General features: G+C 44.5%; 1 protein-coding gene and 2 long non-coding RNA genes across 4 annotated transcripts in view; 1 reads left to right on the forward strand and 2 right to left on the reverse strand.

The window, feature by feature from the left end:
- The window catches only part of LOC308471874, a 58832-nt gene extending 37001 nt beyond the window's left edge, over window positions 1-21831 (reverse strand). Inside the window, exon 1 of the long non-coding RNA XR_013983202.1 lies at window positions 21818-21831. This is a non-coding gene — a long non-coding RNA (uncharacterized lncRNA). The remainder of the gene's footprint in view (window positions 1-21817) is intronic.
- On the forward strand, window positions 10345-22878 carry LOC308471865. 2 transcript variants are annotated; one of them, XR_013983192.1, is made up of 3 exons: window positions 10345-10526; window positions 18410-18529; window positions 22836-22878. It is a non-coding gene; the product is annotated as an uncharacterized lncRNA (long non-coding RNA). The 2 variants fall into 2 exon arrangements; XR_013983193.1 differs by lacking the exon at window positions 22836-22878 and adding an exon at window positions 19371-19738.
- LOC308471850 (olfactory receptor 10K2-like) lies at window positions 13926-19788 on the reverse strand. The gene is made up of 2 exons (XM_080996137.1): window positions 19737-19788; window positions 13926-16161 (listed from the first exon to the last, which is right to left on the reverse strand). The coding sequence occupies exon 2, from the start codon at window positions 16120-16122 to the stop codon at window positions 15172-15174; it is 951 nt and encodes a 316-aa protein (XP_080852263.1). The 5' UTR covers window positions 16123-16161; window positions 19737-19788; the 3' UTR covers window positions 13926-15171.
- Window positions 22879-23068: the final 190 nt, after the last annotated feature.

Below are 23068 nucleotides of genomic sequence, written 5' to 3' on the forward strand. Positions count from 1 at the left end.
GCGGTGCTTGTGGTTGTAGACCTGTTCACCAAGATGGCGCACTTCATTCCTTGCGCGAAGGTGGCAACAGCGGAACAGACCGCCAAGCTGTTCATAGACCACGTGTTCCGGGTGCACGGCTTACCGCGGTCCATCCTGTCCGACCGGGGTCGCCAATTCATTTCCAGTTTCTGGCAGAAGCTCCTGGGCATCATGAATGTCAAGATCAACTTAGCGTCGGCGAGACACCCGCAAACCAACGGCCAAGCGGAGAGGGTCAACGCCATCATGCAGCAGTACCTGCGATGTTACGCCAATCAAAAGCCTGCAACTTGGGTGGACTACTTGCCGATGGCCGAGTTTGCCTACAACAACACGAAGCACGCGTCAACGGGGGTGACACCGTTCTTCGCCAACAATGGGCGACATCCCAGAACCTTCCCGGCGTTGGAGACAACGACGCAGGGGGAGTCGCAGGGAGCTGAGCATTTAGCAGCAGAATTGCAGGAGGTCCACGAGGAGCTACGACGGCACTTGGAACTAGCTAAACACGCCTACAAAGTGCAGGCAGACAGGCACAGGAGGGCAGGAGAAGACATCCAGGTGGGGGACTGGGTATGGTTAGCAGCCCAGGCGGTGCCGGCCAAGTCGTTAGCTAAGAAGAAGCTAGGACACAAACAGCTAGGGCCATACCAAGTTGAGGGCAGGATCAATCCCGTAGCTTTTCGGTTGACCCTCCCAGAAGGTTCCCGAATGCACCCGGTCTTTCATAGGTCGGTGCTTACACCCTACAAGGCCCCACACAGATTTCAGGAGCCAGGGACGGCACCAGACCCACGTAGAGAATCACCGGGGGGGGGGGAGTCACCGAGGACCCCGACACTCAACGAGGTCACGGAAATTCTGGACTCGAGATGGGGGGAGAAGGGAGTGGAATACCTCCTCGCCAGGGAAGGTACCCCGGCCAGCGCCAACAGTTGGGTGCCAGATTATGCTCTGGAGGAACCTCTTCTTAAAGATGAGTTCCATGCACTCTTCCCACACAGGCCCATGCCAGAGGAGTATTTTGACGACTGGCTTTTTACGCCCACACTTTCAGGCAGCACCTTCCGGGGGTTCTCCTCCGCAGAGGAGACCACACCGGAATCGAGCCCTCCAAGGGGATCGTGCTCGGGGGTGGACATGGACCGCTCTTATTGGTGGGACGATCAACCAGAAGTGGGGTGGCGAAGGGGGCCTTGGCAAGCAGCATCGCCTGAAGTAACAGGGGGAGGGAAGGGTTTGGATGTGTTGGGGGAGGACCCCGGTTTCGAGCACGCATACACTGAACTGGAAGCAGAGGAGATCGACGTCGATGAACTGTATCCAGCGTCTACCCCCGCTACAACGGAGCTCCCGGAACCTGCGCCCGAGCAGCGGGAGGGGGGAAGGGGGGGCTTCGAGGGGGGGATGGATGTCAGGGGTTCAGGGACAGAGGCACAGGGTAGGCAGGAGATGGAGAGCGATGGGGATGAATCCCAGGACAGCGAGGAAGAGGATGACAATGACTCTAGAGATTCCATGAGTCTTTCCAGCGAATCAGAGGATTCCCAGAAGGGGGCGCCGGTGGTCAAGGCCAGGGGAGCCCCAGGGGGGACTTGCCAGGAGCAGGGGGCCAGCGGGGGATCCCAAAGTGGCAGCTGGGCGTCAGGACCAGCCTCCCCGCCAGAGTGCAGCGAAGGGGGTGGAGGTTCCAGTGTATCAGGGGAGGCGGCTCCGGCAGTAGAGAAAGGAGGGAGGTCGGAGCAAGCCACCCTCCCGGAAGGGGAGGGGAGTAGTGAAGGGAGTAGAGTAGCTGTCAAAAGGAAAGTTAGAGGTTGGGGGCGCGCGCCAAGTTCAAATGTAGAGGCGCGCGGAAGTACAGGGAGCCCGGAGGAGGGGCCAGGTCCCAAAGCCCGCAGGAGGGGGCAAGAGCAGTCTGATTCCGCGTCGGAGGAATCCAGGAGGGGCGAAACCCCAGCGGGCAGAAAGACCCTGCGGAAAAGGAAAGAGAGAAAGAGGTGGAGCAGCGCAAGCCTCTTAAACTGGTGCAGAGCAGGGACAGATTCAGAAGGGACTTCAGCGGTCTAAGCCTAGCAGACGTAGGGCTGCGCGCCTCGGATCTTAAGCAAACAATGAACTGCAATAAACACTTTTGTATATAAGAAAAGAAAGGCGTTGGTCTTTTGTGAGCTGAGACTTGAGGCAGCCCTGACAATAGGCATCACTGAAACCTGGTGGGATAAGTCCCACGATTGGAATGTAATAATGGAGGGATACAATCTATTTCAGAGAAACAGACCAGACAAGAAAGGAGGAGGAGTGGTGTTATATATCAGGGATGTGTATACCTGTGAAGAGATCCAAGATTTAGAACCTCAAAGCCAAAGTGAGAGCATTTGGGTCAAAATTAAGGGAGAGAAAAATAACAGTGACCTCATTGTGGGAGTTTACTATAGATCCCCAAGCCAAACGGAGGACATAGATGATGCCTTCCTGGAACAGATGGCCAAGCATGCAAAAGGAAGGGAGATAGTAGTAATGGGGGACTTCAATTACCCGGATATTTGTTGGATGTCAAACTCAGCCAAGAGCATAAGGTCAAGCAGATTCCTCACTGGCCTTGCAGACAACTTCATTGTCCAGAAAGTGGGAGAAGCAACAAGAGGAACAGCCATTTTAGATCTGGTCCTAACCAATGTTGATGACCTGGTTAGTGGGGTAGAAGTGGAAGGATCATTAGGCGCGAGTGATCATGCTCTTCTGAAGTTTACTATACAGCGGAAAGGAGCAGCCAAGCATACTAGGACTCAATTTCTTGACTTTAAGAAAGCCGACATCATAAAACTTAGGGAAGTGCTGGGTGAGATCCCATGGACAGTAATACTAAAAGGAAAGGGAGTTCATGATGGCTGGGAGTTTGTTAAGAGGGAGATAGTAAAAGCACAACTTCAGGCAATACCAATGAGATGGAAACATGGAAGGTGCCTAAAGAAGCCAGGGTGGCTATCTAAAGAACTTTTAGGTGAGTTAAGATTAAAAAAGGATGTGTACAAAAAATGGAAAAGGGGGGAAACCACTAAAGAGGAATTCAAAGAAATAGCCAGCACGTGTAGACACAAAGTCAGAAAAGCTAAAGCACAGAATGAACTCAGGCTTGCTAGAGAGGTTAAAAGCAACAAAAAAGGCTTTTATGGGTATGTTCGTAGCAAAAGGAAGAACAAAGAAACAGTGGGGTTACTCAGAGGAGAAGATGGTGAAATGCAAACAGGGGACACAGAAAGGGCTGAACTCCTCAATGCCTTCTTTGCCTCAGTCTTCTCCGATAAAGAAAACAATGCCCGACCAGAAGAATTTGGAGCAAATGATTCAGCAGAGGAAACACAGCCCAGAATAACTAAGGAGATAGTACAAGAATACTTGGCTAGTCTAGATGTATTCAAGTCTCCAGGGCCAGATGAACTGCATCCAAGAGTATTAAAAGAACTGGCAGATGTGATCTCAGAACCACTGGCAGTCATCTTTGAGAATTCCTGGAGAACAGGCGAAGTCCCGGCAGACTGGAGGAGGGCAAATGTTGTCCCTATTTTCAAAAAGGGGAAAAGAGAGGACCCAAATAATTACCGCCCAGTCAGTCTGACATCAATACCAGGGAAGATTCTGGAGCAGATCATTAAGCAAACAGTCTGTGAGCACCTAGAAAGGAATGCTGTGATCACCAATAGTCAGCATGGATTTCTGAAAAATAAGTCATGTCAGACTAACCTGATCTCGTTTTTTGACAGAATTACAAGCCTGGTAGATGCAGGGAACGCAGTGGATGTAGCCTACCTTGATTTCAGCAAGGCATTTGACAAGGTGCCTCATGATATTCTTGTAAAGAAGCTGGTAAAATGCGGTCTTGACTATGCTACCACTCAGTGGATTTGTAACTGGCTGATCAATGGTTCCTCTTCATCCTGGAGAAGAGTGACTAGTGGGGTGCCACAGGGTTCTGTCTTGGGCCCGGTCTTATTCAACATCTTTATCAACAACTTGGATGATGGACTCAAGGGCATCCTGATCAAATTTGCAGATGACACCAAACTGGGAGGGGTGGCTAACACCCCAGAGGACAGGATCACACTTCAAAACGACGTTGACAGATTAGAGAACCGGGCCAAAACAAACAAGATGAATTTTAACAGGGAGAAATGTAAAGTATTGCACTTGGGCAAAAAAAATGAGAGGCACAAATACAAGATGGGTGACACCTGGCTTGAGAGCAGTACAGACAGACTTTGCCTGTTCTCCAGGAATTCTCAAAGATGACTGTGGCTAATCAGCCACAAAGAAACACACACACAAGAAAACCCTTTTTGCTCCTTCTTCAGCTGCTGCCCTGCAAGCTCTGATCTAGGAGTCTTGGTTGGATCTCGGAGTCTTGGTTGACCACAAACTTGACATGAGCCAACAGTGTGAAGCAGCAGCTAAAAAATCCAATGCAATTCTGGGCTGCATCAATAGGAGTATAGCATCTAGATCAAGGGAAGTAATAGTGCCACTGTATTCTGCTCTGGTCAGACCTCACCTGGAGTACTGTGTTCAGTTCTGGGCACCGCAGTTCAAGAAGGACACTGACAAACTGGAACGTGTCCAGAGGAGGGCAACCAAAATGGTCAAAGGCCTGGAAACGATGCCTTATGAGGAACGGCTAAGGGAGCTGGGCATGTTTAGCCTGGAGAAGAGGAGGTTAAGGGGTGATATGATAGCCATGTTCAAATATATAAAAGGATGTCACATAGAAGAGGGAGAAAGGTTGTTTTCTGCTGCTCCAGAGAAGCGGACACGGAGCAATGGATCCAAACTACAAGAAAGAAGATTACACCTAAACATTAGGAAGAACTTCCTGACAGTAAGAGCTGTTCGACAGCGGAATTTGCTGCCAAGGAGTGTGATGGAGTCTCCTTCTTTGGAGGTCTTTAAGCAGGTCGGCCAATTGGTGCCAAAGAAGGATAGAACCTTTTTTATGTATGCAACAACAGCAGCAAGAATACTTATCGTGAAGTATTGGAAGACACAAGATTTACCCACCCGGGAAGAATAGCAGATGAAGTTGATGGATTATATGGAATTGGCGGAAATGACTGGCAGAATCCGAGACCAGGGAGAAGAGTTGGTGGAAGAAGATTGGAAAAAGTTTAAAGACTATTTACAGAAATACTGTAAAATTAATGAATGTTAGAAAAATGCTGGAATGAAGTTATATGGCTTTAGCAGAAATGTTATAAGGAATTAAGTATAAATAGATAATAGAGTATTAAAGGAAAAAATAAGGTTAGAATGTGTTAAGATAATTATAGGATAGAAAGCAGAGGAAGATGGAAAGGAATTGCTGAAACAATTAACAGAAGTGGAATACAAAAAGGGAGGTGTGAGGAGGTTGTGGAAATAAGTGAATGAAAGATGGGATATTGAAATTGTTTGATTTATTTTATTGTTTTTGTTTTGTTTTGTTAGTTTAATGTGTTTAATGTGTCAATGTTATGTAGTGTTTTTGTATTGTATTGTATTGTTTTTGTAGTGTTTAAATTGTTGGAAAAGTAATAAATATTATTTAAAAAAAAGAAAAAAAGAGTCTCCTTCTTTGGAGGTCTTTAAGCAGATGCTTGACAACCATATGTCAGGAGTGCTCTGATGGTGTTTCCTGCTTGGCAGGGGGTTGGACTCGATGGCCCTTGTGGCCTCTTCCAACTCTATGATTCTATGATTCTAGGAAATGAGGAGATAAAAGAGGTTATAAAAGAACTGAAAAGAGGGAAAGCCCCAGGACCAGATGGTTTCACAGCAGGCTACTATAAAGAAATGAGAGATGCTTTAATGCTACCATTGAAAGAAGTTATGAACAATATTTTAAAAGAAAGAGACATCCCAGAAACATGGAAAGAAGCATTCATCACACTTATCCCTAAACAGGACTCAGATTTAACACAAGTTAAAAACTATAGGCCTATTTCACTACTTAATACAGATTATAAAATATTTGCAGGGATTTTAGCGAATAGATTAAAAAAAATATTGCAAGAAATCATTCATAAAGATCAAGCAGGTTTCCTTCCAGGCAGGCAGATGAAAGATAATATAAGAAATGTAATTAATATTTTGGAGTATCTGACTGCTAGGATTGAGAAACAAGCTACATTAATGTTTGTAGATGCAGAAAAGGCCTTTGACAATATTGCTTGGGATTTTATGTTGAAGAATCTGGAGTTTATGGACGTGGGGATAGAGTTTTTTAATGGGATAAAGGCAATTTATACAGAGCAGAAAGCAAAGCTAATTGTAAATAATGTGACTACAGAAGATATAAAAATAACAAAAGGAACCAGACAGGGATGCCCACTTTCACCATTACTATTTATAATGGTCCTAGAGGTTTTCTTAAGGTCAATGAGACAAAATGAATTAATAAAAGTGGTAACAGTTGGTCAGAACGAATATAAAGTAAAAACCTTTGCAGAGGATCTGGTAATTACGATTGAAGAACCACTAGAAAGTGTAAAAGAAATTTTGGATGAGATTGAGAAATTTGGAAATGTGGCAAGGTTCAGATTAAATAAGAAGAAAACCAAAATAATTACAAAAAATATGGATCAAAGTATGATAGAAATAATGGAACAAAGAACAAAGATAGAGGTGGTGAAAAAGGTAAAATATTTAGGAATTTGGTTAACTCCTAAAAATATTGACTTGTTTCAGAACAACTATATACCGGTCTGGAATGGAATAAGGAAAGATCTAGAGGTGTGGGGAAGAATGAAATTATCTTTTTGGGGTAGAATCTCTACGATAAAAATGAGTGTCCTTCCAAAGATGTTATTCTTGTTTCAGACTATCCCCATAATAAAGGCGGTAGTAATTTTTAAAGAGTGGCAAAGAGTGCTTTCAAGGTATATCTGGCAGGGCAAGAAGCCGAGAATCAAATTTAAGTTATTAACGGATGCAAAGGAAAGAGGAGGCTTCGCCCTGCCGGACTTGAAACTATACTATGAAGCAGCATGTCTTTGCTGGTTGAGAGAATGGATAAAATTAGAGAACAAGGAGTTATTAGATTTAGAAGGATTTGATAACAGATTTGGATGGCACGCATATTTATGGTGTGAAAAGAAGAAAATTCATAAAGGCTTTGGGAACCACATATTCCGGAGCTCATTAATTGAAATATGGGATAGGTATAAAAACCTATTAGAACCAAGAGTTCCACACTGGTTGTCTCCATCAGAGGTTATGAGTGTAAAGAAAATAAATATGAGAGGTAATTGGATTACATATGGTGAATTGATAACCAAAGAAGGAGGAAAATGGAAATTAAAGCCATATGAACAAGTCAAAGAACATGTTTATGATTGGTTGTATTATTTTCAGGTTAATGAAATGTTTAAAAAAGATATTAAAGAAAGTGGTTATGCAGAAAAAGACTCAAAGTTCCAGACAGATGTGATAAATAATAATTGTAAAATTCTGTCAAAAATGTATAAAATATTGTTGGAATGGAATACAAAAGATGAAGAAGTCAAATCGGTAATGGTACAATGGGCCAGAGATTTTGGGTACAATATACAGTTTGAGGATTGGGAAAAACTGTGGAAGGAGAATTTAAGATTCTCTGCTTGTACGGCATTAAAAGAAAATGTTATGAAAATGTTTTACAGATGGTATATCACACCGGTAAAATTAGCAAAAATGTATAAGACCTGTAATAAGTGTTGGAAAGGTAAGGAAAAAGAAGGAACGTTTTATCACATGTGGTGGGAGTGTAAGAAAGTGAAGAGTTTCTGGGAGATGATTTATAATGAAATGAAAAAGATGTTAAAATATACCGGTACATTTGTTAAGAAACCAGAGACCTTTCTTCTAGGAATTACAGGAAAGGAAATAAGAAGAAAAGACTGTAAACTTTTTCAATATGCAGTTACAGCAGCAAGAATTCTACTGGCCCAGAAATGGAAACAAGAGGAAATACCGACGATAGAAGAATGGAGACTGAAGCTGACAGACTATTCAGAACTGGACAGACTAACTGGGAAAATTAGATATCTTCGAGACCAAAAGTTCATCGAGGACTGGGGGAAATTTGTTGAATATCTGAAAAGAATATGTGATGTGCAAACAACGCTGGTGGGGTTTCAAGAAGCACTGTGAAAGTTGAGCTATATTGTTAAAAGGAAATAGAAGTGGGAGGGAAGTTTAATGGCAATATAATCAGAATAAATGTGTAATTGAGAGGTAAATATGGATGATTGTCAGAGAAGCCGAAGGAAGTCCAAAAAGAACTAAATTTGTGGAAATTTCGATAAGATTGTAAATTTGTGTTGGGAAATCAATAAAAATTATTTTTTTTAAAAAAAGAGAACTGAATATCCTTTGATCAAAATCCCATTCATTCTGCAACTTACAAAATATGGATGTAACCAGAACTACCAATCAAAGTATGGCAGGAGTACTATTTGGAGAGTAGTTAGCTCTTCCCTAATATAACACATTTTTGTATGTTATTTTCACTAACATATGCATTTATATGCTAAGACTGTGCAACCACCCAAATTTGCTTCTGAACCCAATTCATCCATCCTGATCAGGTAGCCACCCAACCCAGACTGATCTGGGCTGAGAGACTCAGGCCCGATGCAGGTCCTGAACCAACTGGGGACCTTGCACAGTCCAATAGAAACAATAGTTTCATATGGGTTTTAAAAATCAAACTTGTGGTCAGTTTTCTGTATTTCACCTTATTCTGTTAGTGTACTTTTATGGTTTCACTATGTCATAACACATCTTTAAGCTGGTCTGTTCTGTGTTTTAAGATGGACATGCTTTGTAATACACCTATGAGGAGACTGTTTTTATTTTGCTGTATTCTTTTGAGAAACTTCAATAACATTTGTTTGTTTGTTTGTTTGTTTGTTTGTTTACACCAACAACTGGGAAACATTGACCTGCAAGCTCTCCAATTGGAGAACAGCCTTTACCAAAGGTGTCATGGGTTTTGAAGACACTCGAACTCAGGACAAAAGGGAGAAACATGCTAAGAAGAAGGCACTCTTGGCAAACCCTCACCATGATCAACTCCCATCTGGAAACCTATGTCCCCACTGTGGAAGGATGTGTGGATCCAGAATTGGCTTCCACAGTCACTTACAGACTCACTGTTAAAACCATGTTTATGGAAGATAATTTTACACAGCTATAAGTGATTGTCAAAGCAGCAGCAAAAAAAAGAAAAAAAGAAAAAAAGGTGAATGCTAGTGTCTAGTATCCAGATCAAGGGAAGTAATAAAGGTAAAGGTAAAGGGACCCCTGACCATTAGGTCCAGTCATGACTGACTCTGGGGTTGTGGCGCTCATCTTGCTTTATTGGCCGAGGGAGCCAGTGTACAGCATGACTAAGCCACTTCTGGCGAACCAGAGCAGCGCACGGAAACGCCGTTTACCTTCCCGCCAGAGCGGTACCTATTTATCTACTTGCACTTTGACATGCTTTTGAATGTTGGCAGGAGCAGGGACCGAGCAATGGGAGCTCACCCCGTCACGGGGATTCGAACTGCCAACCTTCTGATCGGCAAGTCCTAGGCTCTGTGGTTTAACCCACAGCGCCACCCGCATCCCAAAGGGAAGTAATAGTACCACTCTATTTTGCCTTAGTCAGACCCCACCTGGAATACTGTGTCCAATTCTGGGCACCACAATTTAAGAAGGATGTTGACAAGCGGGAGCATATGCAGAGGAGGGCAACCAAAATGATCAAGGGTCTGGAAACCAAGCCTTAGGAGGTGTGCTTGAAGGAGCTGGGTATGTTTAGCCTGGAAAAGAGGACTGAGAGGAAATGAGATTGCCATCTTCAAATATCTTAAGGGCTATCACATGGAGGAGGGAGCATACTTGTTTTCTCCTGCTCTGGAGGGTATCAGGGCTTCAGGAATTCTATTCCTTCCCCAGTGGCAGCAACAAACAAGAGGCAAAAGAACGCCATCTACCCTAATCATGGCGTTGTTCCAACTGAGCTCCTCCTCCCTCCTTCCTAGCAACAGCAGTTCCCCTTACGGTGGCCACTCGAGCTCAGTTGTCTCTGAGTCCTTTGTTCCTGCACTCTCAACGAACACTGAGTTCTGGGAGAAGGGTGTGTGTGTCAGAAATACTTGTTAAAACTTTGGGATGTAAAACACAGGAGCAGTCAATTACAACATTCCTAGAGTGTACATGTTTAGACATGGGGAGGGATGTTTGTCCAGCCAGCAGGTAAACTTCCTGGGACAGACTTCCTCTGCATGTGACACAGGTGTGGCCTCACCTGTGCAGGTAATGACAAAAGCACAGGGCAGGGGCAGCCATCTCTCTCTCTCTCCTCTTCCTTCGAAGAAGCAACATCTAAAGATGCCCTCTTAGCTCCCAGCCAAGAGAGGACAAAGGGACTATCTTCTTATAAGATAGAATCCAAATGTATAGTACTTTATTAAGCTGTCTGCCTTTCTGGGATCTGATGTGAACAGAATGTGAGTAAACTCTTTTTATACTTTTGTAAAAGACTGTGTCGTGTCTTGTATTTTAAGAGGGAATAAAGGGGAAATTACCAGAGTGATTATTATAGAGGTTCTAGCGAACCTGAGCAAACGCTACTGTTGCAAACTTAAGATAAAGGGGAATGTTTTACTCTGCTGATATTAGGAACTTTTTAACACAAGTTGAAGCTGATACTTTTCCCAGGTACATTCATGTGTTTATGCTCGAGCAGAAATCGCAAGCGTTTCCTAAGTTCAAGGCATTCTGTGCTTGATTGGAGAATGTTCACGGTAAACGTATCGGCTGTCTCTTTACTGATCGGGGCGGGGAGTTCACTTCTCAGCAGTTTGAAGCTTTCCTGACTGAGAAGGGAATCCAGCATGACTTGTCAACGCCTAGATCGCCATGGATGAATGGACTTGCGGAGCGAGCAAATCAAACGTTGCTTCAAGGCCTAAAAACCTTGTTGCATGATGCCAATCTCCCTGAGAAATTTTTGGGGGAGGCTCTGTCGACTTTTGTTTACACTTTTAACAGGAGACGGTCCTCACCTATTGGTTGTACCCCCTATGAGAAGATAAGCAACCTTGCGTCAAGCACATGAGAATCTTTGGTTCTGACATGTGGGTACACACCCCACAGAGCAACAAGCTTGGGAAGCGTGGGGCACATGGTTTGTTCATGGGGTACGAAAAAGGTGCATACAGGGTATGGATGACTGACTCGAAGTCCATTAAGTTCACAAAGAGTGTTGAGTACAATCCTAAGTGGGGGGGGGAATGTGGGAATTTCCCAGAGTTACCCAGAGGAGGATGAAGGTGATGTGAAGAAAGCAGAAGAGAAAGCTGAGGATGATGAGGATGATGATGATTAGAGTTCGGATTCCAGTTCAGTGGGCGGCGCTGCTGCTGGTGTCAGCGACAGTGATGACACAGCAGACTACAAGAGCGCAAAGGCCTCAGTCAGACCATCTGATGCGTCTGACAATGAACTGGAAGAACCACTGTTCACCATTGGTCACTTTTCTCCTAAGAAGGAGGAGATGAGTCCAGAAGACTTGCATCTAGTACGCAGATCTGAAAGGGCGACGAAGGGCAAACCTCCAAAGAGATTTGCTGATGAGTTTGCTAAGACGGCAACTGCTGTTCTTAGTAGCTCAGAGAAGGTGCGGGAACCTTCAAGCTTCAAAGAGGTTCAGGAGTTAACCTCTAAAGATGCTGAGCCTTGGCTTAATGCCATGAAGGCTGAAGTTGATTCCTTGAACAGGAACCAAACTTGGGAACTGGTACCGGTAGTCCCAGGAATGAGACTGGTTGGCAGCAAATGGGTCTTCAAGGCCAAGACAGACCAGAATGGCAAGGTTGACAGACACAAAGCCAGATTGGTTGCCAGAGGTTTTTCACAGGTACCAGGACAGGATTACCACGAGACCTACTCTCCCACCGTCAAGTATGAGAGCATTCGGCTGATGCTCAAGATTGCTGCGGAGGAGAAACTGCATGTTTCCCATCATGACATTAATACAGCTTTTTTGTACGGGATTTTGGGGGAGGAGCTGTATATGCTTCCACCTGATGGAATGCAGATACAGAAGGGAATGGTCTGTAAACTGCGGAAATCCTTATATGGTCTCAAGCAGAATGCCAGGTGTTGGAACACAAAGCTCACTGAGACATTGCTTTCTCTAGGTTTTCACCAGGGCAAAGCTGATCCATGTGTGTTTATCAAGGAGGAGGGGCAAAACAAACTGTATTGTTTATGTTTTGTTGATGATCTTCTGATGTTTTGGAAGAACCAGGCTTTGTACCAAAGCACCCTAGCTCAGCTGAAGGAGCACTTTGACATGAAGGATCTTGGTGAGGTATCCAACTATCTTTCTCTGCAGGTGGAGAGGGACCAAGCAGGTAATTTTCTGGTACACCAAACACAGAAAATTGCTGATGTATTAACCAGGTTGAATATGGTTGATGCAAACCCAGGAGACACACCGATGGTGACAGGTTACCAGGTAGACAGTAATGCTGAAGCGTTTTCTGACACAACGCTGTACAGATGCATTCTAGGCAAGTTGAATTCCATTGCTAGATGCTCAAGACCTGACATAGCTGTAAGCTGTAACCTGCTTAGCAGACATGCCAACAATCCTACTGTTCATGATTGGAAAGCTCTGAAGCGCATAGCCCGCTATTTGAAAGGGACTATGCACTACAGGCTGAGATTCACCAGTCAGAAGACTGGAGGCCTTGAAATCTTTGCAGATGCAAGTTTTGGAAGTGACACCACGGATGGTACAAGCACTTCTGGAGTGTGCTACATGTACAACCACTGTCTGTTTAACTGGCTGTGCAAGAAGCAGACAACAGTGAGCCTAAGTTCCTGTGAAGCAGAACTCAATGCTTTGTCATTTTCACTCATGGATTGTGAATGGTTGATGCAACTGTTTAAGGACATCAGAGTTTCTGTGAAATGTCCTATACAAGTGTATCAAGACAATAGATCCTGTTTGGCTTTGCTGAACTCAGAGAGTTGCAAGCAAAGAACCAAGTACTTGCAGATTAAGCTACATCGTGCAAGAGAGTGTATTGAGAAAGGACTCATTCAGGTGTCCTACATGGCAGGAAATGAAATTCCTGCTGATCTGTTGTCTAAGGTTGTTAACAGAGAACAACTTAAGGTTTATGTACAGAAGTTGCAATTGGGTTGAACCACAGGTACTACAGGTTACACGGAAAGGGGGAGGATGTTAGGATATTTCCGTTCCACTTTAAAAGGGAGCAGGCTTTGTGAGTCAGAGTCTGCGTATTTCCTGTTTCACAGGATGTTTCTGTTGTGTCTTTTGTTTTCGCTCTCTCTGTGTCAGAGACACTGAAGCAGACAGTCATGTTTTTTTGTTCTGATCAACGCTGAATAAAACTTGTAAATAATGCTCTCCTGAATGCGACTTTTGCTGTGCATTATCTGCTGATAGAGCGTGCATCAGCTCTAGAATGTGGCAGGCTATTTCTGGAGCTCATGTCGCTAATTGCTGATACTGCGTGTCTACGGGAGATCAATGGACGTCTGGCAGCCGGCTTGTGGGGCCATGATGGACTTTGTCTCCCTAGCAGTATCCCAACAGGATAAGGATATAATCACACAATATATCCTCTCCTGCATCCCTGAACATTCCCACAAAAACTTTAAAGCCTGCGAACTGGTGAAGTGCTTTCGCCTGTTAGCAGAGCTTAGCAGAGTATTGCAGCTTTTCTTAGACAACTCTTGAGATTGCTCAGTCAGGAACGATGATCAGGAACAAAGACTGATGACTAGTAACTTGATTCTTGTAGTTTATTTACACAGCAGTAAGCTCACAAGCTATATACAATTTACTAGATACAAACACGACTTCTTAACTCTCCAAGCACTCAGAATACTACTAACACACCAGCACACACCACTCACAACTAGTGTCATAGGTCATGCTGCCTATATGAGAGACCTCAGCCAATCACAGAGCTGTTACTGGGTCCTCTTATCTTTAGGCAGATTTCTTCCGTGCTCCGTCTCCCTAGCCTGCTGTTGAGACACTAATTGCTCACTTGCCAAGCTGCACATAGACTATGAATTCCAACAATACTCTCCAGCGACAATGTGTCAGCTGGCTGCTCTGCCTCTATCTCCCCTGGCTCTGCCCCCCTCCCCTTCTCCTAACACTTTCCAACTCTTTTTTTCGACGAACTCTGAGGTATGACCCTCCTCAAACCCCTGCTGCATTCCTCTTCTTCTGCAGTGTCAGGAGAGCGGGTGGTGGTGGTCACCATTCCTCCTCCATTTTGTTCCCTGGAGTCCAATCCCTGACAGAGGGTAGGACTCAAACCAATGGCTTCAAGTTGCAAGAAAGGAGATTCCAACTAAACATTCAGAAAAACCTTCTGACAGTAAGAGTTGTTCAGCAGTGGAACAGACTCCCATGAGAGGTCGTGGACTCTCCCTTCTTGGACGTTATTAAACTGAGGTTGGATGGCCATCTGACATGAATGCTTAAGCTCAGATTCCTGTATTACAGGGGGTTGGGCTAGATTACACTTGGGGTGCCTTCCATGATTCTATTATTCTATCTCATAAGCCTCAAGGGGAAGGAAATGTGAAAAGGTTAAAATTTCCTAATCCTAAATGGCAGGTTTGGCATGTAAAGATCAGCTACCTAGATCCATGTACTGATAGTGGCCGCCTCCCAATTGGGAGTATTTGGGGGGGGGATTCAAATGCATAACAGAAATTTAGGTTTACATAATGAAAGTGGACTAAAGCACTCTTTTGCTCTGGTGCAACAAATCCAGGGTTTTATTTTACTCATCTCCTTAACATCTGGTGGAAGGACATTCCACAGGGAGGGTGTCACTACCAAGAAGGCCCTCTGCTTGGTTCCCTGTAACTTCACTTCTTGCCATGAGGGAATTACCAGAAGGCCCTCAGAGCTGGACCTCAGTGTCTGGGCTGAAAGATGGGGATGAAGACATGCACACTCCGTCAGATATGAGTTAGACATGTGGGTGAGAGCATGGCTGTGGGTCACAGCAATAGCACTGGATGGACCTATCCCATACAGTTCCCTAACCCTTCCATGCAATCTTTCAAAGTGAAGATGCATATGCCCCTTTAGTTTTTAGTGGAAGGGAATTTCCTTTCCCATATTCTCCAGAATGCTCCCCTGACCTCCTTGTTTCTGAGGCTGTAAATCATGGGGTACAGCATGGGCGTGACATTGGTGTAGATCAAAGAGACCACCTTGTCCTGCTCTAGGGAGTAGCTAGCTTTAGGGCGGATGTAAATGAAGATGGCACAGCCATAGTGGAGCACGGCCACAATCAGGTGAGCAAAACAGGTGGAGAAGGCCTTCTTCCGGCCTTCAGAACATTTGATCCTGAAGATGGAATTGGCTATGAATGCATAGGAAATGAGAATAAGCAGGAATGGAATGAGCAAGATCATCATGCAGACAAGGAACACAGCAACTTCATTGAAATGTGTGTCACTACAGGCCAGGTACAGCACAGGTGGGATATCACAGAAGAAGTGGTTGATATCATGTGAGCCACAGAAGGGTAGGCTGAAAATCAGCATGGTAAGTCCCAGTGAGATTGTGAATCCACTGGCGCAGGCTACCACCAAGAGTCGCATGCAGAGATTCCTGCTCATGATGAGAGTGTAGCGCAATGGGTTGCATATGGCCACATATCTGTCATAGGACATCACGGCCAACAGAAAACACTCAGCACCCCCCAGGGCAATGAAGAAATACATCTGAGCAGCACACGCAGTCAATGGGACTCTTCTGCTCTTTGCCAAGAGGTTGGCCAACATTTTGGGTACAATGACCAGAGTGTAGCAGACCTCAATGAAAGACAGGTTGCGCAGAAAAAAATACATGGGGGTGTAGAGGGCAGGGTCAACTAAGGTTATGACCACAATGACCAAGTGTCCCGACAGAGTGATAAGATGCATGGCAAGGAACAAGGCAAAAAACAGAGACTTCAAAGTTGCATTGGTGCTGAATCCCAGCATGAAAAAATCAGCACCCAGGCTTTTGTTCTGCCCATGTTGCTCCATCCTAGGTCACATAGTTGTCAGGCAGTGCTTACTGTCAGTCTGTACAAGAGTGAAACAAAGATAAAATAAAGACAGGATAATATTAGCAAGAGGCAACAGGCAAAGATGAAAAGGACTCTCCTCCCTGCAAGAGAGGGGAGTGGTTGTGGGCGGGAGCCCGGACTCCGCCCTGGCAGGGGCCTTAGCCCCTGCCCCTCCTTACCTGGCCGGCCGGCGCCCACGCCCACCGGGGGCAGCCAACCAGGTGCCTCCGAGGGGCGTGTTCAGCAGCTTAATGCTGCGGCGCCGGCTTCTCCTCCCCCTCAGTCCTCGTCGACCCGCAGCGAGTCACCCACCCTCCACTCCCTTTTAGCTCCGGGTATAGGTTTTTGGCCTTGCTATGGACCTTAGGTTGGTCGCCCCGGTTGTCTGGGGGGCCTGGTAGGAATTTTTCCATTTGGCATTCGGCTTTTTGGTTTTTTCGCCTACCTCGTAGCAATCGTCACAACTTTTGTGGTATTGGTGGGTAGGTTAGGCATTGGATTCATGTGTTGTGATGTGTTAAGGGCTAGGTGTGGCCATCGCCTATGCTATCTACCGTGGGTTATTCCGTTAAAGGAATCCGGCGGTCGTGTATTCCGTCCGATGCCTGCTTGGCGGGAGGCCATGGCACGACCCTCGGTGACATCAGGGGGTGAGCCTATAGTTGGATGAGCATCAACAGGCTCCACCTACTGTTGAATAAACCCACCACCTATAGTCATCCAATGCCTAAGCCAATACCTTTTCACTGCTGTAATCAATAAAGTTGTGGCCTTTTTCTTGCCCATTAACCTTATACCACGTGTCCATGTGTATTTATTTCACTTAGCGGGGCCGGGGCCCTCGATCCACAAGATTGCCTTCGAAACTACTCTTTTAGTCAAAAGTAAATGTATGCAGTTTTAATTGATCAGTTAATCAGTTAAGACAAATTTGATGAGTCAGGTAATATTTCATTATCATTGGGTGACAGCCCTAGCAGAGACATCCAGATCATCAGTTGCTTCAATGTTTACATACGCTTTCCCCTTTTTGCAATTTGGAAGCCAGTTTGGTTTTTTTGGTGGTGGTAGTGGTTTTTGGAGGGCGGAGAGGAAAATCATGTACCAAATGGTATGTGATATTATTCAAACCTAAAGCGGGGTGGTGGGGGGAGCTTAAACTGGCCACTTATTTTGAAGGGAAATCAGCCAGCTGGAACCCTGACCTAGTACCATGCTCACAACCCAGATTGGTACCCACAACTGTTTCCTGCCAAAAATCACTTCCCTTCCCCAGCTCCTTCCTGCCTTCCTTCCTTCCTTCCTTCCTTTCTTTGAATATTCACTTTTATATAAGATATTGCACTATACAGACTAAAAACACAGTGTTGCAAAAAAACCAGTAAAATAACAAACAACAGTATGAGTTGGTTGGCAGTATTTCTTTACTGCAAACAGCATCCTAGAGGCCAAATAAAAGCTGGGATGGGGGTGGATTTGGAGCAGGACGCTAGCATGGCACCCTGACCTGGACTGGGAGCTTAGCACCAGATCATGTGACTCTTTGCTGAGTGGTAGAGCATCTGCTCTGCAAGCAGAAGGTTCAATGCTCATTCTCCAGATGGGGCTAAGAATGTCTACTCTCTGAAACCCTCGAGAGCTGCTGCCAGCCAGAGTGGGTGATGCCGAGCTAGATGGACCAATGGTGTGACTCAGTACAAGGCAGCTTCCTATGTTTCTTCATGGCCTCAATGCAAAGGGAATCCCCCTGCACACAGAGTCTGGAAGTGGTTCTTCTGAAACAAAAACACTAGTTGGTAGAGCATCTGCTTTGAATGCAGAAGATCCCAGTTGAAATTCCTGGCATCTACAGTTAAGGCTAGGCAAGACACCTGCCTGAAACTTTGGAGAGCCACACCAACCAAAGTTGTACACATTTATCCCCATAGAGCCTTAATTATTTTTCTGCCCATTGTGGCAATTGTAATGTATTCTACTAGATGTGGTATAGTTTTTTAATTGTATCTTTACAGATATGTCACAGAATATCTGAATGAAGCTCATAGATGGCTGGTGGTCAACAGACCTCAGTTTGGGAAGCCCTGCTGTAAACAGTACTTGTCTGACTCAGTAGAAGACAACTTCCTATATTCCTGTCCTATAAAAATAACTCACCTAGACATTTGGACGTTTGTTTAAGTAGGATGTATGAGATCCCCACAACAACAGAGTTAGGGCTGCATGTTTTTGGATTAATTTTTTAAAGAAGTGGTTGATTATTGCAGGTTGTAGCAATCTTACTGCTCCCACTATCTCTCAGCATAACCTGCTTCAGTGAGTGGCTGTGATGCGAGAATGGAGAGAGGGAGAAGCCTGTTCCCCACCTTGAGCTCCTTGGAAGAAAGGTGAGATATAAATCTAAATACATAAATAAATAAATAAATAAATAACCAGTGGAGAGGTATGACAGGTGTTATAGATCTATGCAGTGGTCAGTTTTAAAGTGTGTCACAGAGACGTGCCTGCAAAAGAAGTTCCCTAGCCATGTCTCCAAGGAAAGTCCAAAAACGCAGGCAGCTTTGTTTATTTTTTGCATTTATTACATACACACACAAGTGTGTGCATGTACATCTGCATGTGTGTAACCCACCCAGAGGGGTTTTGTTAGTTAAGTGTTCTATATATTTCATTATAGAACATGCAGCTTCCTCAAAGAGCATCAGGACACCATAGCATAATATCCAGTTCATTAGGATGACTGTCACAAAACTGCTACAGAGGTCCAGCTAACTCTTCATCCAGACAAAGAGCAGCCTTCAGCTTTTAATTAGAAATGGAAGCAATCTTGCAAATAAGTTTTGACATTTAAAGTGTAGATGTGGGAACCCCCCATCCAGCTTCTGTTTATTGTCCTCATACTTCAGCTTCCTCTATGCAAATCTGTCACAAACAAACTTGAAAACTTTATTTGCACCACATTCACTTGCCAGAGGGAGGAGAGTTACACTGGCTCTGAAAAGAAATTCTTGGAACTGTATGCTCCTGCATTCCCTCTCCATTCCCACCATTGTTGCTTGGCTATGCAAATCCTTAGCCTCAGCTCCCCCAACCTGGTGTCCAAAACATTTGGTTGGCCTCAAGCTGGGAAAGGCTGCCTTGAATATCTTTCAGGCATTTTCACAAAGTGGATCTTGCTTCAACCCAGTTTGCAATACAAACACATTTTTTCTCTGCTTTCCCTTCCAGGCAACTATCAGAAGAGTTTAACATAGTAAAGTAAGAGAGGCTCAAAAAAGGACCATTCTGAAAAATGGTCTCTGCAAAGTCTAGCTGTAGCTTATGATTCTCAACTCCTGCAGCTGAAAAGAGGAAGGATTGTAGCTCATTAGTAGAGCATCTGCTTTGAATCTGAAATGTCCCAGAATAGTCCCCAACACATCCAGGAAGGACTGGGAGAGAACCCTGCCTGAAATGCTAGAGAACTGCTGTCAGTCAATGGCTACAGTACTAAAGTAGATGGGCTAATGGTCTGGCTCTGTATGCTCTGGCCTTTCCTATGTTCCTGTGAAACATTGTCCTGCTTTAGAACTTTAAAACCCTGCAATTCCTTACCTGTCAGAAGTCTGATTTGTTTCGTTATTCTTTTTCTGAGAAGTTTGGACATTTTTTCGATCAAGAATCAGCAACTACAAACTTTTCTTCTCATGCTGAATATCTTTATTCATAAGTCTAGGTGGTCAGATAGGAAGGCTTGCTGTAATCTGAACATGCATCACTAGCAGGAGGTGCTGGCTGCTGGCAGAGATGGAATAGCTATCTGAGCCATTTATAGGTTTGTTTGGTCCTCAGGGAAATCCTGCCAGCCTTTTCCACCAGAAGTCCAGAAGGAAAATAGGAACAGGATGCATGCTGCTGAAGGTGAATAACTTAGGCTGAGATAAAATGTCTCTCTCACCAAAAGAATTATTTTATTCTATTTCAACAATTCATTTACTGCACCACAGCCACTCTCTGATGTTAAAAAGAAACAAAGAAAAATAAAACTAACTATAAAATCATAAAATTTGCTTTAAATGCCTGCTGAGATAAAAAAAGATGTTCATCACATGCCAGCAGATCAACAGGGGGCCTGTCTGGTCTCGGGTGGGAGAGAATTCCACAGAATTGGGTCCACAGTACCAAACACAGCTCCTCGTGGAGGCAAGCTGTGTGACCAAGCCTTGTGGGTCCTCTAAAAGTGACTTCTGTCATGATTAGTTTGGGATATGAGAAGTCAAGTGATCTTCAAGGTCTCCTGGACCCAAGTTGTTAAGGGCCTTGTAAATTAATACGAGAACCTTGAGCATGACTCAGTATTATATGGTAGTAAGAATGTAGCATAGCAGGTTCAAGTCCTGCTTTCTTTTCTCTTATGGGATGCTGTAAAACTAGTTGTTTTATATAATTTACTCAAAAACTGCTCAACTTGTTGCATTATGAAAATCTTAAGTAAAAACAAATCTTGTTTCAAGGTCAGGGTGGGGGAGTGGGGGGATAAACTGATCCATCCCTAGCCTCAGCTAATATCTTAAACCTGGACTACAAGTACATATGCAGCAAAATAAATTGGGAGTAAATGGGAGACTAACTGCACAACCCTATACATGTCCCATTGAGTTTCTTACAATGTGTACTGTAAGATTTAAGATTTAAGATAAATTTATTGTCATTGTCCGTATATACACAGTATACACAACAACGAAAATCAAACACCCACCCAAAGACCGGGTTCACATACACATTTGCACGTATCTCCAACACTCTCATCCTATTCAGACATAATCTATAAAAACATATCATACTCCAGAATGTAACATAACCTATTAAAAGCATAACATAACCTAAAAACCTGTCTCATTCCTTCCTACTCCCTGCTTGCTATTTCTTGCAACTGGCCCTGAGATCATTATTTAGTGCAATCAGAGCTCTTGGATAGAAACTATTCAGAAGGCGTGTGGTTCGTGTTTTCATTGTCCTATATCTTCTGCCCGAAGGCAACAGTTCAAAGAAGTTGTGAGCAGGATGGGTGGGATCTCTCAGGATATTGTGTGACTTCTTCAAAGTGCGAGACGTGAAGATCTCATCCAGGGTTGGTAGTTGGAGCCCAATAACATTCTGGGCAATTTTAATTATTCTCTGTAAAGCTTTTTTATCCGTTTCAGAGCTGCTCCCATACCACGATAATATACTATAGGTTAAGACACTCTCGATGGTACTGTGATAATAGGACAGAAGTAGGTGCTGAGATAGATTCAGTCCCCTGAGCATTCTCAGGAAATACAACCTCCCCTGCACCTTCCTCACAACCATATTAATATTTGCAGTCCATGAGAGGTCCTCAGAGATGTAAATGCCCAGGTATTTAAAACTACCAACTACTGTAGCCTGCACTATGAGAGAGGAGGGAAGCAAGCAAACCAAGTAAGCCAATGCCCCCTTCCTTTTAACTTCACCCCTATCACCCCATGAATATCTATCCCCCCACCACTGATTGCCTTCACTAGAAAGCCTTCTGCACTTTAACTGGCCCAACTTAGATTGGCTAGAGCAGAGTGAATAATAAGGCATCAGACCATTTCTGATCCATGCCACTTTTTCATGCATATATTCCTAAATGCATTCTGTCCAGTTTCTTCATTAACTTGTAAAAAAACCAAAAAAACCCCAAACTTAAAATTCACATGGAAATTCATATGTGCCTTTTTTCAGTACCTTTCTTTTCTATAAAACAATGTTTAGGGCTACTCTCATTTTGACTCTAGAAAACCACCATTTTATAGTTCAAATTGGGGAAAATAAATACAGTAAATGCAGTGGCAGAGGAAGGGGGTGCAGGGGTGCGGGCTGCCCCGGGTGTCATCTCTGAGGGGGGTGACAAAGTGACAAAAATCTGAGTGGTTTAAAAAAAGGGGGGGCCTGCAACGTGGTGTTTGCATCTGCCCATTGCCTCTCCCTCAGCTGCCCTACAGCTGAGGGGGAGGCGGCAGAAAGGCTCCACGCAGCACGCCCCATCCCCGGCTGCAGGACACGCGCACCGCCCCCAGCACTCGAGTGGCTACCTACACCACTGAACAAATGGACAAAAATACAAAGATTCACAAAATGTTTAGGAGTATGCGTACCCCTGCATGCCCCCCAATAAAAAGCACTGCATATAATAGAAAACTAAGAATGTCACCACACTGCACTCCGCTTGACCACAGACAAGTTGGTGCTGCTAACTGCAGCAGAAAGGCAGCTCAGAAGTGATGGGGTGGTGAATGTGAGGAAATACTTTCTGTCCCTCATTCCCCACCCCCGCCATAGGCCACAATGGCATGAGATGCAAAGGGACATGGAAAGCACCCAGAAGTGGCAGCCAACCACTGGCTCTGGAGTGACAGTGGCAGCAGCATGAGGTGGAAAGGGGAAGGTCTCATCCACCTTGGAGTCAACATTTTAATTTCTGATGTCTAAGACTGAAAGGATCAGCATGTCATCAGCGGGGGAGAGTGAAATGAAGAGGAGAAAGCCCCCCCGTCCTCTCTGCTGTTACTGCTGAGCTGTTGCCATACTACAGTATGGCAACAGCACACTCTGTCATTGGCCAAGTGAACTGCAGTGTGACAACATTCTTAGATTGTTATTATATGTATAGAAATATGACTTTTCATGTGCATTTCTTTTTAACAGACAGGGCTCTTTCTGGACTCTGCCTGGAAATACCAGAGATTGAACCTGATAACATCTGCATGCAAAGCATGGACTATCACTGAGCTCTGGTCTCACTCCTCTTGAAACACTTCACTGAACTTCATGCTGGCAAACAGAACAAAGTCAAATGGTCTAGTCAGTAGTAAAGGAATAATGGACAAAACAAAGTGATTCTGGACACCACTAGGTGATAACAACCTGCCCAGCACACA

Source organism: Podarcis pityusensis (genome assembly GCF_964106645.2).
Source record: "Podarcis pityusensis genome assembly, chromosome: 2".
In the NCBI taxonomy this organism is placed as follows: Eukaryota; Metazoa; Chordata; class Lepidosauria; order Squamata; family Lacertidae; genus Podarcis; species Podarcis pityusensis.

Bases quoted from the DNA above. Each gene is read 5' to 3' on its own strand.
- LOC308471850 (XM_080996137.1), bottom strand. From the start codon at position 16,122: ATGGAGCAACATGGGCAGAACAAAAGCCTGGGTGCTGATTTTTTCATG.